Below are 17,048 nucleotides of genomic sequence, written 5' to 3'. Positions count from 1 at the left end.
TTCATCAGCTTTAATGGGTATTAATCAGCATTTAACTGTGTTATTGATTTTGGGCACTGCCAAACTCCTCACCATTTACTATTGAGTGGTGCAGTGAACCATTCATATTGAGTTGTGTATAACCAAGCATTTAACTATTACTATTGATCTGTCTGAGGACAACAACAAAGCTACAGATGTAGGATCTTAATTTGAGCCAGTTCACTACAATTACTACAATTATCCTGCATCAATAGGACATGTGAGTTATTATGTGGATTATAATTTATTGACATTTTGTTGTAGAGGATGATACATTTTCCGTTAGGGTAAATCAAGTCTGAAATGTCTAAGTGGAAATAACAAACTTCAGAATCCTTTTTAAAACTCAAACACACTACCAGTTTACATTTCCCGCTTTGCAGGATAATTGTCAGCAACAAAAGAGTGATCAAATTAAGATTCTACATCTGTACCTCCTGACTGCATCTTTGTTATTAGATATTATGGCAAAGTTAATTAAACTTTATACGCACTTGACCTGTATTGTCTCTATGTTCCCCATGCATTTACTGTTTATTGGGCTGTTTAGTCCCACTGATCTATAATAACAGTGAAGAGTAACACTCCCACCATCTAATATGGGTTCATTAGGGCAGCGATTTGTTCTCCCCATGTGTAAAATATTGTATTGCACAGCACTGCATATAATAAATGATAGGCTACCAGGGATAAAGGCCTTTACAGTGAAACATTATTAGTATTAATAAAGGAATTTATTCTGGGAGGCAAATCGATCTGTTTCTTTTTCTCTATTTTCTCTGGTTTGACCAGCTGCAGTGGAGATTAACAATCCTGTTTGTCTTTAGTGCTTCATCCAGACAAATACCTCCTGCAGGTAAGCTGTTTGAGGCTCAGTACATAGAGCAGAGGTAAACCAAGGTAGAAAACGCAATGATAAAGCTGAGGTAAACTGAGGTATGTGTATGGTACGTATGGTACGGAGGTAAGCTAAGGCCGAGCAAGGTATGCAGAAGTGAAGTAAGGTGGTCGACATACTGTAGGTAAGCCATGGTCAGGGTTGGATAGGTTACTTTCTAAATGTAATCTGTTACAGTTACTAGTTACCTGTCCAAATTGTAATCAATAACGTAACATTTGGTGTCATTATTTTAGTCTTTGACTTGTGGTCAGACTCTCTCAGGTGGAACAAACTTAAACCCAGGATTTTTTCAATGCTGAATTGAATGTCATTGAGAAAACAGAAAGGTGTCATAATGTATTTTTCCCGCAAACATCCTTTATGAATTTAAAAGTAATCCTAGAAGTAAGTAATCATCTAGTTTTCAAAAGTATCTGTAATTTAACGTAACTGATTACAGTTGTAATAAAAAATTTAAAAACAGATTACATGTAATCAGTTATTCCCCAACCCTGGCCATGGTAAGGAGTACTCAGAGGTAAATAAGCTACTAGCTAGTGTACACAACACAGAAAGATAGAATGAGATGAGAAGGGCCCTGTGTTTTGCGCAATCATGTGACATAGCAAGATTTGATCCTGTATTTTAAGCCTGATCCAGAAATGAGAATTGCACCAAAAATTAAAGCTATTGTCTGAGGATGGTGCTGGACCATCTGCCATAAAAAGAGGCGACAGTTGATGAAAAATCCTTAAATAAAGGTTCAAATCCAGCCATGTCATATTGCCTTCCCTCCCTTCCTTCTTCCCTCCCCAGATAGATGTATTCTGATTTAATGTTGAGCCCTCAGAAGTGTGCTGCTGTGTAATAAATCAGCTTGGCTGCAGCGTGACCAGGGTTAATGGGCCGAGGAGCTGATTTCCTGCCACTTCAGCTCCTCTCAAATCGAAGGGCGGCCCCGATTGAAGCTGAATTACGACAGACATACAGCGACGAGCGGCCATGCAGGCAGACTGGCAGAGACTCAAATACAGGAGGATGCCACTGTGTCTTATACAACAAACCTTACGCAAAGGCTGAATCTGGCAACCCCAACGAACAAGTTGTGAGGTAAATTGTTGGTACTGAGATTATATGGCAGTATTAGTGATTTCATCAACAATGCAGCATTAACTGGTCCAGAATGTTCTTTCAATAGTCCCTCTTTTGACAGAGCAAGGGGATCTTTAAATGCAAAACACCTGTATGTGTCATAACCTTTTGTTTGCTGCCTTGTTGTTATTTGTTCCCATCTTTCATTTGTTCTTTGCTGGTAAAGCTTCCATACTGAATGTATTGTCTCTATGAGAGATGGGGAGGTTTAATGGTTGGAGTTTTACATTGCATAATTATTAACCTGTTATTTTTCTGTTCAAAGGAAGTGCTGATTCATCTTTTCCTGTTAAACGCACATCTTAGCAGAAGATGAAGGACAAAGACATGATTACAGTTCCATCTCTCTCTCTCTCTCCCCCTTCCTTCCTTCCTTCCTTCCTTCCTTCCTTCCTTCCTTCCTTCCTTCCTTCCTTCCTTCCTTCCTTCCTTCCTTCCTTCCTTGCTTTGTCTCTGTGTTACAGGCCAATTGCAATCACATTGAACACAGGAACGAAAGAGAAAAATACCGAAGATATAAAACACAAACATAGGTGTGCAGAACACAATGTAGCCTACTGTGAACATAGCCAAACAGATCAAGGCACAGTTTCAAACTGAAACCCCCAAACATGTGCTTTGATCATATGGAACTTTTCCACCGTTGAGCCAATTAAAATCTCTCTTTAAACAAGTTTGGTTGTAGATGCCCTGAGGCCTTCAGCCTGCTGTGAATTCCATGACGCTGTCGGAGACTTTCAACACAGCCAAAACCTGAAGTAAAACCTGTGCCTATGTTGAAAAACAACCCAAATGACCCACTCAAGGGTATCATCAGTCGATCACACAGAGGAAGAAGGGAGAGGTGGTTCCACTCCAGTGTGCCTTTCTGTGACTTCGCAGTTGGCACTATTAGCTTTAATGCATGAGGCTCATGTGCTGCGCAAGGGCAGAGTTAGTAAATAAACAGGATAAAGCCTCGTAGAGATAATTCTCTTTTATCACTATAGATGAACCACTCAATATGGATGGACCTTTGAGTATTAGTCAGATAACAGGACTCAGTACTTAGAAACACTAACCTCCCTCCACTGCTCAATTGGAGAATGTGTAAAATATGGGGTGAGTTTATGGGTATACCAGGCACAGTGTGATCAAAACAACAGTGTAGGGACTTTTACTCTAAAACAGCCTGTAAAGCCTCTGAGCTCCATATTATCTCTCCATCTCTGCTGGGCTGATCTTTATAACGCTGGCTCTATTTGCTTTTATAGAACTGGGGAGCTGGGCTGTAACTCAGATCAAATGGATGTTGCACTCTTTTAAAGTGAAAGGGCAGCTCTCTAGAGCTTTGAAAGGCCAGCGGCAAGCACAGTCCTCACTGGCTGCGTAGCGAGCAATCTCATTTCTTTTTTTCCCCATTACTGTAATTGTGCAATATGCAATGTGGAATGAGGGTCTACTGTGACAGCCTAGGTGTTTGTCTTTTCTGTATCAATGCACCCAAATTCTGCACCCAATGTTCTTTCAAAGAGAAAAGGAACCAGACATACAGTATTTTTCTCCCAATAATTGGAATCTTGACAAATACTTTGCGATACTACAAAGGATATTAACGTTTTGATGACAGTCAACAAGACAAATTGTTCCCACGAGATTAAGGAAATTGAATTTTGTATGATTCAGAATACAAGTATGCCCTCCACCAAAAGAAAATAGCATTGACATTTTCACGAGTTGATCCCTGAAAGTACTGTGTGATTACCTAGATAACCTGCCAACCACTATTACGACACACTGATGCCACATTTTCTTACTGTGGATAATCCATGTCTTCATCATCACATAATAAAACAAATCCATGACTCCCACCTGTTGTCTAGTCTTTGTCTAAGTGGCATTGCTAGACGGATATAGAAGGATCCCACTGCAATGCTACCACAGACTAATTACGTGCGAGGTCGTGGCCTGCCTCTTACTACTGCACTGGGACTGAGCCGGGCAGGCTAAAGACCTGGCCATGGATTAACAGAAGGTTACTGTGTGGGTGTGTGTGTGTGTGTGTGTGTGTGTGTGTGTGTGTGTGTGTGTGTGTGTGTGTGTGTGTGTGTGTGTGTGTGTGTGTGTGTGTGTGTGTGTGTGTGTGTGTGTGTGTGTGTGTGTGTGGGGGTGTGTGTGTGTGTGTGTGTGTGTGTGTGTGTGTGCGTGCGTGCGTGCGTGCGTGCGTGCGTGCGTGCGTGCGCGTCTGTCCGTGCGGCATGTTTACTGCAAGTCTACATTTGCGTGTGTTTTTGTTGTGTGTGTACAAGCACAATGAAGAATACGAAGAAGATGAAGAAGAAGCACTTGGTCTCCGGGCTAGCAAGGCTCCTCTGACAGATTCATTTAACAGTGGCAGGAAGCAGGAAGCAGAAGCCCTTTAGAGTGATTGCATTATGTCTGACTAATTGTGAGTGACTCCAGAGGATGAAGGGGAAGAGATCCATTGCAGGTGACATGTTTGGGCTCCCCATCGGGACAGCTCTTTAGTCAGATAGCTCCAGAGTAAGACCAGGGGTTTGTAGAGCACTACAGAGACAGATGAGGCAGAGACAGAATGGGACAGTACACAACCTTCACAAAAAGATTCAACTGTGATGGATTGGGATATGAGCAGAGATAATAGATATTGTTTGACATTTTGTTCATTGGAAGCAAGTTATACAGACAAATGACTACTGCTTCTTTTTGTGTCTTTCAGTTTCGTAACCACGGTGGTGAGGTCTTGGGTTATTATCAGTGCTTAGGTCGATCCCATACAATGGTTACAATTCAAATGTGTAATCTCTGACAGATGAATCAGTATTGTGAAGAAAAAACATGTCAATCATTAAAAAAACTTTTTTTAAATAGATCTTACAGCACCTGGTATTCCCAGGTGGTCACCCATCCAAATTCTAACCAGGCCCGACCCTGCTTAGCTACCAAATGTGTTCAGGGTGGTATGACTACAATCTTATTTTTTTGTAACCCATTTTCTAACCTTGGTTAGCTTGCAGGCGCCACAAGGAGTTGCTAGAGCGCGATGAGCCAAGGAAAGCCCTCCCAGCCAAATCCTCCCCTACCCCGACGGCACTGTGCCAATTGTGCGCCGTCCTATGGGGTTCCCGGTCACGGCCGGCAGTAGTGGTGCCTCAGTACTTTTGACTGCTGCATCACTCAGGACCACCCCCCCCCCCCCCCCCCCCCCAAATGAAGCCATGTCTATCACATCATAAAATAAAAATGGCAACGTCACTGAACATGGCAATTGCTGAAGTAAGTGTTTTGAATCCAATACAGTACTATCATTCAACCTTCCAAGACACCCCAAAGCCAAGCTGAAGGAGGAGACATTACCCAGCTTGAGTGAATTATTTTAGCAGGGGAGTAGAGAAAATTGGCCTAATTTCTGTGGCGAACCTTGAAGCTGCATAATCCACAGACAGCAGATAGCTTCCTTGGTACCAAATCAGCACTCTTATGGAGTTTACAGCACTGTTCCCCCCTAGCTCAGACAAACACAACACATGACTATTGGGTAGAGTGCTGTATAGTGTACAACTCGGATAACTGACAGTGCCTTTTCTTCTCCATCCACTAAACCCTAAGAGAGAGAAAGTACTCACAAGTCATTATAGAGATAATGATCAGTATTCAACATTTGCAGCAATACACATGTAGGATAATAATTTGAGTCAGTTTTCTGTAGGAAATAGGAAATGTGAATTACTATGTTTTTCGTAAGGACAAATCAAGTCAATTTCAAAGTGGATTTTCAAAGTGGAAAATACACTACACGTTTTAACAGGGTAATCAAATTAAGATCCTACATCTGTAGAACTCTATTCTGTATGTGGATTGGTCCTATTGCTCTCCATTCTTTCGGCCTCGTAAGGAGGTCCTATGAAATATGTATCAGCTTCCTGGGTTCTTGATGCTTGCCTTTTGAGTGTTTATGGGGGAAATTATGGGAAGAAGTCTGGCGCTACGTGACTGTGAATGGAGGAGCATTATGGAGGAAATGAGAGCCAAGGCAAAGGAGGGGAATTGGAATTGTGTTTTTAATGCACTCACTAGAATGCAGGGAGGGAGACTATAAAGAGGAATGGGTTAGTACTCTTGTGCTCCAGTCTAGTGATCCTCCTGAGAGTGGTTTGGGTGTTATGGAGGATCTAACTGGGATGAGACTGATGTTCTCTGAGGCATGGAGACCAACGCCAGACTGGGAAGCATAACACACTCAGCCTTCTGGATGTTCTGCTGTGCTCTGAGTGTTACCTCCTCCACTGATAACATGCCATGGTTCATGGCTGTCACTTCACATTTGATGATCTGGTTCCCTAATGTCTGGGGAGGTTGGTTCCAGGAATACACTTAGAGGAGAGACTGAGTGGAATGTTTGGTAGCATAGCCTCAGGTCCGGATTACCAAACAGGCACACAGGGCACGTGCCCCGGGGCCCCCGACCTCCAGCTAGCATATGATAGCAAAATGTTTAGAATTGCTGTAAATTTGCTTTAAAACTGTATAATTGTCTCAGCCTCATGGCAAAAATGTGTAGAATAGCAGGAAATGAGCTTTAAAACGGCTAAATGTTCTCTTGGCCTTAGGCTGAGGTCTCCCAAATGGCGTAGCGTTCTAAGGTACTGCATCGCAGTGCTAGAAGTGTCACAACAGACCCGGGTGCGATCCCAGGCTGTGACGCAGCTGGCTGCGACTGGGAGACCCATGAGGCGGCACACATTGTTCGGGTTAGGGGAGGGTTTGGCCGGCCGACATGTCCATGTCCCATTGCGCTTTAGTGGCTCCTTTGGTTGCCAGCTGTACGGTGTTTCCTCCTACACATTTGTGCAGCTGGGTTAAGTGAGCAGTGTGTCAAGAAGCACTGCGGCTTTGCGGGGTTGTGTTTAGGAGGACTCTTGGCCTTCGCCTCTCCCGAGTCAATACGGGAGTTGCAATGATGGGACAAGACTGTAACTACCAATTGGATATCATGAAAAATTGGTAAAAATTATAACACATGAGCTGAAATATTTTTTTGGGGGGGGAGGGCCCCCGAATATCAGTACCCCAAGTTGGGTTGTTGGATGTAAAGAGGTAGAAAAGGAGCATGCCAAAGTCATTGTAAAATAGACTATGTATGTATCACAACTAGCATTATATTGTGCATAATCTAGGCAGATATGACTGAGCCAAAAAGCCCTGGGCTATGCCCAATCTTACACTGACGCACACACAAACAAGCACAAACACACACACGCATACACACACCAAACACACACACATCTAACACACACACACACACACACACACACACACACACACACACACACACACACACACACACACACACACACACACACACACACACACACACACACACACACACACACACACACACACACACAGCAAAAAAACACCCTCACAGCACAGTGAGCCACCTGGGAGACCAAGTCCTCTCATCTTTGCTTCTGAATTGAAGTGTCAAACTAGTGCATATGGATGCAAAATGTCTTTTTTAAAAGCCTTTATGTAAAATATGAAAGAGAGTCCAGTGAGAGGCAATTTAAAATGCAGACTGAAAATCCATACAACAACTCTGCTCTACAAAGTCAAAACGAAGTAACTACGAATTTGGTCAAAAAATGTTGATCTGTTGTAACGGACAGGTACAGTATGTTATCTGATTAATGTGGTATTTAGTTACCTGACACAAGAACAAGCCAGTTGATCAGAATATATCACGGAGTATCAGAAATTGCTGTCTGTCTAGACAGAAAAAGACTTTGAAGTCAGATGTTGCAGTTTTACTCTCTGATGAGTTTATCTGAAGAACAGAAGAGATGAGGCGCAAAACCAGACTGTTTACTCTCTGATGAGTTTATCTGAGGAACAGAAGAGATGAGGTGTGAGACCAGATTGTTGCAGGGCAAAACACACTTATGACAGGCCCCTATCAGAAATTGCTGTCTGTCTAGACAGAAAAAGACTTTGAAGTCAGATGTTGCAGTTTTACTCTCTGATGAGTTGATCTGAGGAACAGAAGAGATGAGGCGCGAGACCAGACTGTTGCAGGGCAAAACACACTTATGACAGGCCCCTATTATAACAACCTGAGAAGGTAAAACAATTATAATAATTATCAAGTAAATGCAATTAAAATAGAAAAATGTATTTGTTCTACTTCACTAAAACGCAAATGCCGCTGGAAAGAGTGAGTTTATTTAAGCACTCGCCGTGTGTGTGTTTGTGTGTGTGTGTGTATGTGCTTGTTTGTTAGTTTATCTGCAGGCTGGTCAGGTTCCCACGGAGGTAAGTGCTCTTTATGGAGCGTGGCAGCCTGCAGTAGAGGTGCAGGTATGTAGGAGGAGGGGAGAGGAGAGGAGCAGGAAAGTTGGAGGGAATGGGGAGGAGGAGAAGAGAGAAGGAGGGAGGAGGAGACGAGGAGGAGGAAGGGAGAGGAGGAGAGGAGGAGGGGGGAGCAAAAGTGCAGACAAACAGGGAGTGAGGAATGGAGAGATGGATGGAACAGGTCAGTTAAAAATGATCTCTGTAAAGTGTATTGAGACTGTGATGATGCACTTAAAAATGTGACTTCACTTGAATCTTTTATTTGATTCTACCTAAAACATGATGTTTAATGCAGGAACATTTTTATCCGTTTCACCTCATTTTTACCAGCCTGTCACATGTGTAACCAGAGGAAAAAAGATAGATCACCTTTACTCCACTCACAGAGATATGTACAAAGCGGATGCTAATCTACAGGACTGTCCAGTGATGCGAGCCTACCAGACAAGTTAAATGCCTTCTATGCTGACTTCGAGGCAAGCAACACTGAACCATGCATGAGAGCACCAGCTGTTCCAGACAACTGCGTGATCATGCTCTCCATAGCTGATGTTAGTAAGACCTTTAAACAGGTCAATATTCAGACTGTTTACCAGGACGCGTACTCGCGTACATTTTCAACCTCTCCCTGACAGAGTCTGTAATACTTACATATTTCAAGCAGAACACCATAGTCCCTGTGTCCAAGAACGCCAAGGTAACCTGCCTAAATGACTCCCGCCTAGTAGCACTCACGTCGGTAGCCATGAAATGCTTTGAAAGGCTTGTCATGGCTCACATCAACACCATCATCCCAGAAAACCTAGACCCACAACAACATGCATACGACCCCAACAGATCCACAGATGATGCAATCTCGATTGCACTCCACACTGCCCTTTCCCAACTGGACAAAAGGAACACCTACGTAAAAATGCTGTTCGTTGACTACAGCTACAACTCAGTTCGTTGACTACGACTCAGCTCAACACCATAGTTCCCTCAAAGCTCATCACTAAGCTAAGGACCCTAGGACTAAACACCTCCCTCTGCAACTGGATCCTGGACTGCCCCCAGGTGGTAAGGGTAGGCAACAACACATCTGCCACGCTGATCCTCAACACTTGGGCCCCTCAGGGGTGTGTGCTTAGTCCCCTTCTGTACCTCCTGTCCACCCACAACAGCATGGCCACGCACGACTCCACCACCATCATTAAGTTTGCCGACAACACAACGGTGGTAGGCTTGATCACCGACAACAAAGAGACAGCCTATATGGAGGAGGTCAGAGACATGGCAGTGTGGTGCCAGGACAACAATCTCTCCCTCGATGTGATCAAGACAAAAGAGCTGATAGTGGACTACAGCAAAATAAATGCAGAGCACACCCCCTTTCACATCGACGGCCGTCAAAAGAAGTAGACCAAGGTGCAGTGTGGTGAGCGTACATTTTCTTTAATTATAAAAAATGACGCCAACAAAACAACAAACGAGAAAACCGTGAAGCTAAAGGCTATAGTGCCAACAAACAAAGACAACTTCCCACAAAGACAGGTGGAAAAAAGGGATACCTAAGTATGGTTCTCAATCAGAGACAACAATAGACAGCTGTCCCTGATTGAGAACCCTACCCGGCCAAAACATAGAAATACAAATAATAGAATATAGAATACCCACCCCAACTCACACCCTGACCAAATTAAAATAGAGACATAAACAGAATCTCTAAGGTCAGGGCGTGACACATAGACTGTTCTCTCTGCTACCACATGGCAAGCAGTACCGCAGTGCCAAGTCTAGGTCCAAAAGGCTCCTTAACAGCTTCTACCCCAAAGGACTATTTGCAGTGACACCCTTTTTTTACGCTGCTGCTACTTGCTGTCTATTGTCTATGCATAGTCATTTCACCGCTACCTACTTTTTTCCTTATTTTTATTGAAAAAATTTACACATTTTTCTCCCTAAGTGGTAGTAGTTACAGTCTTGTCCCATTGCTGCAACTCCCATTCGGACTCAGGATGCAGGGATGGGACAAGGACATCACGGCCGGTCAAACCCTCCCCTAATACCCTGACTACTCCGCTCACGTCGCGTGCGCAAGCGTTGCAAAATAAATTCAGAAATCCATATTATTCAATTATTGCACCCACATTGCTCGCGCACGTCAACGATCGTCTGCGTTGCCAAGGGCCAAAATAGAAGTCAGTTCTATTTGCGATGCAGATTGCACTGCAAGTCCTGCCTCTCCCATCTCCTCATTGGTTTATAGAAGCAGGTACCCACGTGCCATCTCCTCATTGGTAATACCCACGTGGGTGACTGAAAGACGAGCGAGGTCGGTGGCGGTAATGCACCTAATTTATGAAAGTTGCCAATCGCAATATAAAGTCCAGAGAAGAAAAAGCCTGGAAGGAGGAGAGATGACTAGAAACGATTCGGTTGACCGTTTTATGTGTGGATTAATTGTCGGAGTAGAGGACCTTGTGCATTTCAGGTAAAATAACAACTCAATATTTATATCCCAGGACAAATTAGCTAGCAACAGCAAGCTAGCTAAATAGGACAAATTAGCTAGCAAATGCAAGCTAGCTAGCTAAATTGACATAAATGTTTAATGCTTTTCGACCGGTCCCCAAATTAATGTAATTGGTTCAGAGTTTGTTTTGGTATTTTAACCTGCGTGTCGTGATCACGTTTGGTGTGGGGGGGACAAAATAAATTTACGCACGATGGCGCACGCGCGCAGCCGGTTTGGGTCCGTGTAAACCAGACAACGCTAGGCCAATTGTGAGCCTCCTCATGGGTCTCCCGGTCTCCTGCAACACAGCCCGGGATCAACCCCGGGTCAGTAGTGATGCCTCTAGCACTGTGATTCTAGACCAATGCGCCAATCGGGAGGCTGTAAAACAAACTTCTTTTTTTTAAATTCTGCATTGTTGGTTAAGGGCTTGTAAGCATTTCATGGTAAGGTCTAAATCTGTTCTATTAGGTGCATGAGACAAATAAGATTTGATGTCCACTAACTCCATATACAATAACAGGCTATGGGGAATATTCAGGTCACTGACATGAGCATGAGAACTGTCTCCCATCACAATCTTATTTGCAATCAATATGTATTGAGGGACTGCATAGAAGCTGTGAGTGTCTGTGGGAGTAGTGTACTGCATCGCCCAGCAGCTGGATGGGCGTCGATGCCTCTCTCAACCTAGTCTTCTCTGCCTGTTGTCTCTCCTCTCTAATGAAAACTAAGTGTCCCATTAGAAGAACCAATAATGTAAATGTGGAGACATTGCACCAAAAAATACAGTTACACTGTAGCATGGCTGTTTTAAATTGGCCTCTTAAGGCCGACAAAACATCCCGAAAGGATGTGACGGATTAGATTTTCCTCGTAATAGTAGAGGCTTCTATCATGGGGATGGAACTAGGTCTGCACAGGTCTCACCCCATAACAGTTTCAAAGTTTAATCACATTTTCAAAAACATCCTAATCCTGTCTGTCTGCATGCAGTGATAATACATTTGATGTGTGTTGGTTTTTTCAAGCAGCCACAGCAGCATCAACAGTAGCAGCAGGTCTCAGGGATAGAGTGATAGAGGCCACCCCAGTGACCCAATGAGAGTTAACCCCACAAAGAAATGGGACTGGGATGTGACTATGGGCACAGACTGACTGGATATTGGGCTGGTGGGCTGACATCCATGCTGTCTGTCCATTAATCAGACCATCAGACCAGTGCTGAAGCTCTGATGTCTGCTAATCCTCTGTAATCTGTCTAGGGAAGCATGGCTGCAGGATCTGGGGGGTGTTGGCTAGCTGTGTTTATATACAAACTTTGGGATTGTCACTTTAAAACATGTCGTTAGACCTAGTATAAACCAGGCTTAAGGCTTGGGATAAACTATGGGCTGGGCTGGGATACCTTGTACAGTATCAGTCTGACAAAGGCATTCCTCTGCAGCAGCTGCTCCCAGTCCCAGAGATTCCAGACAGACTATGGAGCCACGTTCAGCAAGGCCAAACATGTAGTGAAGTAACAGTGAATACTACAACAGCAACAACACCGTGGTAACTATACTGTTTTAACAACAAACTGCTACAGATGTAGGATCTTAATTTGAGCCAGTTTGCTGCAGAAGGAAAATAATCCTGCATCAACAGAAAATGTGAATTATTGTGTGGATTATAATTAATGGACATTTTTGTAGGGGTTGGTAAGTTTTTTTGTAAGGGAAAGTAAAGTCTGAAATGTAAAGAATTACAGACTTCAGAAGCCTTTTTAAACCACAAATGCACTACCAGTTTTACATCTCCTGAAGTTATCCTGCAAATGTCCATTAATTGTAATACAATTCACATTTACTGTTGCTGCATGATTGCTTTCTTTCTGTAGAAAAGTGACTCAAATGAACATCCTATATCTGTAGTTGTGAGTTTCATGACCTTAATGAGGCTGAATCTGGACTCACCCGAAGGCCTCACTGCTGGCTCTCTTGGATCCTGCCTTTGGGCGACTTGGCCTCAGTTCCCCAGTCATGGTCCTATCTGAAACACAATACAACGACGGCTATAAAGTCATATCCATTTAGAGGTTCAGTAATGTCAGGTGTAAGGACAGGTGTGTCCTTGTAAAGCAACCCCCTGGGGAAATTGGAATGGAGTTGGACAGGTGAGCAGAATATCCTGCCAGAGAGTGTCTGACCTTTTACAATTCCGGGCACTCACATGCACGCACACAGACACACAAATACTGGTGTACTCACACACACGCACATACACACAGACACACACACTCACACACTCTCCCAGAAGGAAATATTAACGAGAGGACTCACTCTGAGCCTAATTGCCCTCTGTCTGCCAGAGTCAAATTAATTGCCTCCCACAGTCATGTTGCTTCACTCCTTCCAACATGTACCTGTCTGTCAATGCAGAGTTCCCTGACCAGAACTCACTCACTCTCTCTCTCTCTCTCTCTCTCTCTCTCTCTCTCTCACTCTCTCTCTCTCTCTCTCTCTCTCTCTCTCTCTCTCTCTCTCTCTCTCTCTCTCTCTCTCTCTCTCTCTCTCTCTCTCTCTCTCTCAAATCCCTCATTCCCGGTGCTCACAGTGGGGTGACCCATTCATCCTTTTTACTCTCTCCTCCTGATCTCATTTGAGCCATGCTGTGTGTTGGAAAAGGTTCCACATTTCTCACATCTTAAATGAAAAAAGCTCTACGGCACATGTCCACTCAGATGTTGTCAAAGTAGCCGTCCAAGCTCCAACGAGAGAGCAAGAGAAAGGGCTTACTTTCATTTGTTTCTTCTCTCAAGAGAGTGCTCTCTTCCACCCTTTTCTTTTCCTCTAAATCAAATTTAAAAAATTGGGGGGGGGTCACATACACATATTTAGCAGATGTTATTGGTCACATACACATATCTAGCAGATGTTATTGGTCACATTAGCATATTTAGCAGATGTTATTGCGGGTGAAGCGAAATGCTTGTGTTCCTAGATCCAACAGTGCAGCAATATCTAACAATTCACAACAATATACACAAATCTGAAAGTAAAATAATGGAATTAAGAAATATAGAAATATTAGGACGAGCAATGTCGGAGTGGCATTGACTAAAATACAGTAGAATATAATACAGTATATACATGTGAAATGAGTAAAAGCAGTATGTAAACATTAGTATTCCGTTATTAAAGTGGGGCGGCAGGTGTGGTTAGAGCGTTGGACTAATAACCGAAAGGTTGCAAGATCAAATCCCCGAGCTGACAAGGTAAAAATCTGTCATTCTGCCTCTAAACAAGGCAGTTAACCCACTGTTCCTAGGCTGTCATTGAAAACAAGAATTTGTTCTTAACTGACTTGCCTAGTTAAAAAAATGTTTTTAAGTGACTAGTGATTTCATGTCTATACATATAAGACAGCAGCCTCTAAGGTGCAGGGTTGAGTAGCTGGGTGGTAGCCGGCTAGTGATGGCTATTTAACAGTCTGATGGCCTTGAGATAGAAGCTTTTTTTCAGTCTCTCGGTCCCAGCTTTGATGCATCTGTACTGACCTCGCCTTCTGGATGATAGCAGGGTGAACAGGCCATGGCTCGGGTGGCTGATGTCCTTGATGATCTTTTTGGTCTTCCTGTGACATCGGGTGCTGTAGGTGTCCTGGAGGGCAGGCAGTGTGTCCCCGGTGTTGCGTTGGGCAGACCGCACCACCCTCTGGAGAGCCCTGCGGTTGCGGGCGGTGCAGTTGCTGGACCAGACGGTGATACAGCCTGACAGGATGCTCTCAATTGTGCATTTGTAAAAGTTTCTGAGGGTCTTAGGGGCCAAGCCATATTTCTTCAGCCTCCTGAGGTTGAAGAGGCGCTGTTGCGCCTTCTTCACCAGATGGTTTGTGTGGGTGGACCATTTCAGATCGTCAGTGATGTGTACGCCGAGGAGCTTGAAGCTTTCCACCTTCTCCACTGCGGTCCTGTCAATGTGGATAGAAGGGTGCTCCTTCTGCTGTTTCCTGAAGTCCATGATCAGCTCCTTTGTTTTGTTGACGTTGAGGGAGAGGTTATTTTCCTGGCACCACTCCGCCAGGTCTCTCACCTCCTCCCTGTAGGTTGTCTCGTCATTGTTGGTAATCAGGGCTACTACTGTTGTGTCGTCTGCAAACTTGATGATTGATTTGGAGGTGTGTGTGGCCACGCAGTAATGGGTGAACAGGGAGTACAGCAGGGGGCTGAGTACGCACCTTGTGGGGCCCCTGTGTTGAGGATCAGTGAAGTGGAGATGTTGTTTCCTACGTTCACCACCTGGGGCGACCCGTCAGGAAGTCCAGGACCCAGTTGCACAAGGCGGGGTTCAAACCCAGGGCCCCGAGCTTGACGATGAGCTTAGAGGGTACTATGGTGTTGAAGGCTGAGCTGCTCCTCTCTACTGCTGGTCTTACTAACTGCCCTGACAGATGTCCGCTTATTTCAATGATGCTATGTTTATCTTAGAAGGTTAACTGTCATACACGCCTGTGTTGCATCTATTTAAAAGGTCTGTCAACACTATAGCGCTGCATACTCCCTCAACTTCACCCAGGGGCCTGACTGACAGGCCCTCTCTCTACCTCCTCCCTGTTACTGTACCTGTCCATCCAGCATCACTTGTCTTAGTTCACACAAAGGGTGCAATTCAATCAAACACACATTGCAGTTTATAGCTATAATTTGATAGTTTGACAATACAGAACTTGGATTTGACTCCTCTCAACCCTTTCTACTTAGGACTCAACTTGACACTTGGACCTTATGACTTAACCGAAACTCAAGTAAGCATGACTTGGTGACTTGGTGATCTCATCTCTGAATAACAGGTGAGTTACACTACACAATATAGGCCTACACACTTTGAGAACCAGAGAAAAGCACTGCACAAACACAATCCATTGTCATTATCATCATCTTCATGTTTGACACCAACGAAGTCGCATCGGTGGCAATACTGTATGCTTCTGTCAAAGCGCCAGCCAGCCAGCAGCACACGACACAATGTTGAACAGCCGTCGTACATCAGACTCCGGCAGCAGCAACAGCCCACCCTGACAGAAGTGACACCCCATGGCAGCATTGTTTATGAAAGAAAGGCACACTGCTGTTTGTAGTGCATTACCCTTTTAGTGCTGGGTTTATGAGCACCGTCACCTGCCGTCTGTTAGCTGCCTGGTTGGCAGCTTTTAATCGGCCAACAGTGGAGATCCATATCGCTGTCAGGTCACGGAAACACTCACAGCTTGCTTATGGGTAATTTTGTGTCAATGACTTGAATGATCAGGGCTATTCATTTTTTTATTACTTTGTATTGTTAGAGAAACACGTACAGCGCAGTGAAAGAGAAAGTGAAAGAGAAAGAGTGAGTGTGGTGAGAGAATATATTTTATGCACTGTGGTTTGTATGGGGACATTCATTTTCAGCAGTTGGAAGGAAATAACATCAGGTGTATGACCCTAGCGAGGCAAGCGGATAAATAGTAGCCTGTTTGTTTATTATAATGTAATTAAACTATAATAGTGGACTGCATCATGTGATAATGTGGAAATCTGTGGAACCATTGGAAATCAATTGTATGTTGCAAGTGTAACAGAGTACATTATCTTCTGCCCCGCAGGGAGATGGGATCCAACTAGCAACCTTCTGCACAACATCTAACATGCTGCAGTTTCACATCCACTACACAAGGGTCACACACCAACCATACGGTCTATGACACACACACACACACACACACACACACACACACACACACACACACACACACACACACACACACACACACACACACACACACACACACACACACACACACACACACACACACACACACACACACACACACACACACACACACACACACACCACTTTCTGTCTTTCCCAGTGTGTGAGTGACATAGGCTTTAGTTGCTCTGGCCCAAGCTGCAAAATCTGATTGATTCCTGCCATCCTGGCAGATACTGATCTACATAGCCTCTTAAATCACCTCAGCTCACCACACACACGCAAACTACCTCTAGATCACATCAACCCATATCATCAACATCCTCACATGCTCTGTTGCTACTGCCTGTGTACTATGAGGCATCAATTCTATTGCACAGATAATCGAGCATCCTTGAACAAATGTTGTCAGGTATCT

General features: G+C 44.1%; 1 protein-coding gene across 2 annotated transcripts in view; it reads right to left on the bottom strand.

Annotated features, from left to right (window-relative positions):
- The window catches only part of LOC129862694 (RNA-binding Raly-like protein), a 63,517-nt gene that overhangs the window by 45,918 nt on the left and 551 nt on the right, over positions 1-17,048 (bottom strand). For both annotated transcript variants that reach the window (XM_055934587.1, XM_055934586.1), the window contains exon 2: positions 12,857-12,932. In XM_055934587.1, the coding sequence (XP_055790562.1) occupies positions 12,857-12,924 (68 nt within the window). In that variant the 5' untranslated portion in view covers positions 12,925-12,932. The remainder of the gene's footprint in view (positions 1-12,856; positions 12,933-17,048) is intronic.

Source organism: Salvelinus fontinalis, chromosome 9 (assembly GCF_029448725.1).
Source record: "Salvelinus fontinalis isolate EN_2023a chromosome 9, ASM2944872v1, whole genome shotgun sequence".
In the NCBI taxonomy this organism is placed as follows: domain Eukaryota; kingdom Metazoa; phylum Chordata; class Actinopteri; order Salmoniformes; family Salmonidae; genus Salvelinus; species Salvelinus fontinalis.
Note: the sequence above shows the minus strand (reverse complement) of the source record. Positions and strands in the feature narration are given on the sequence as shown.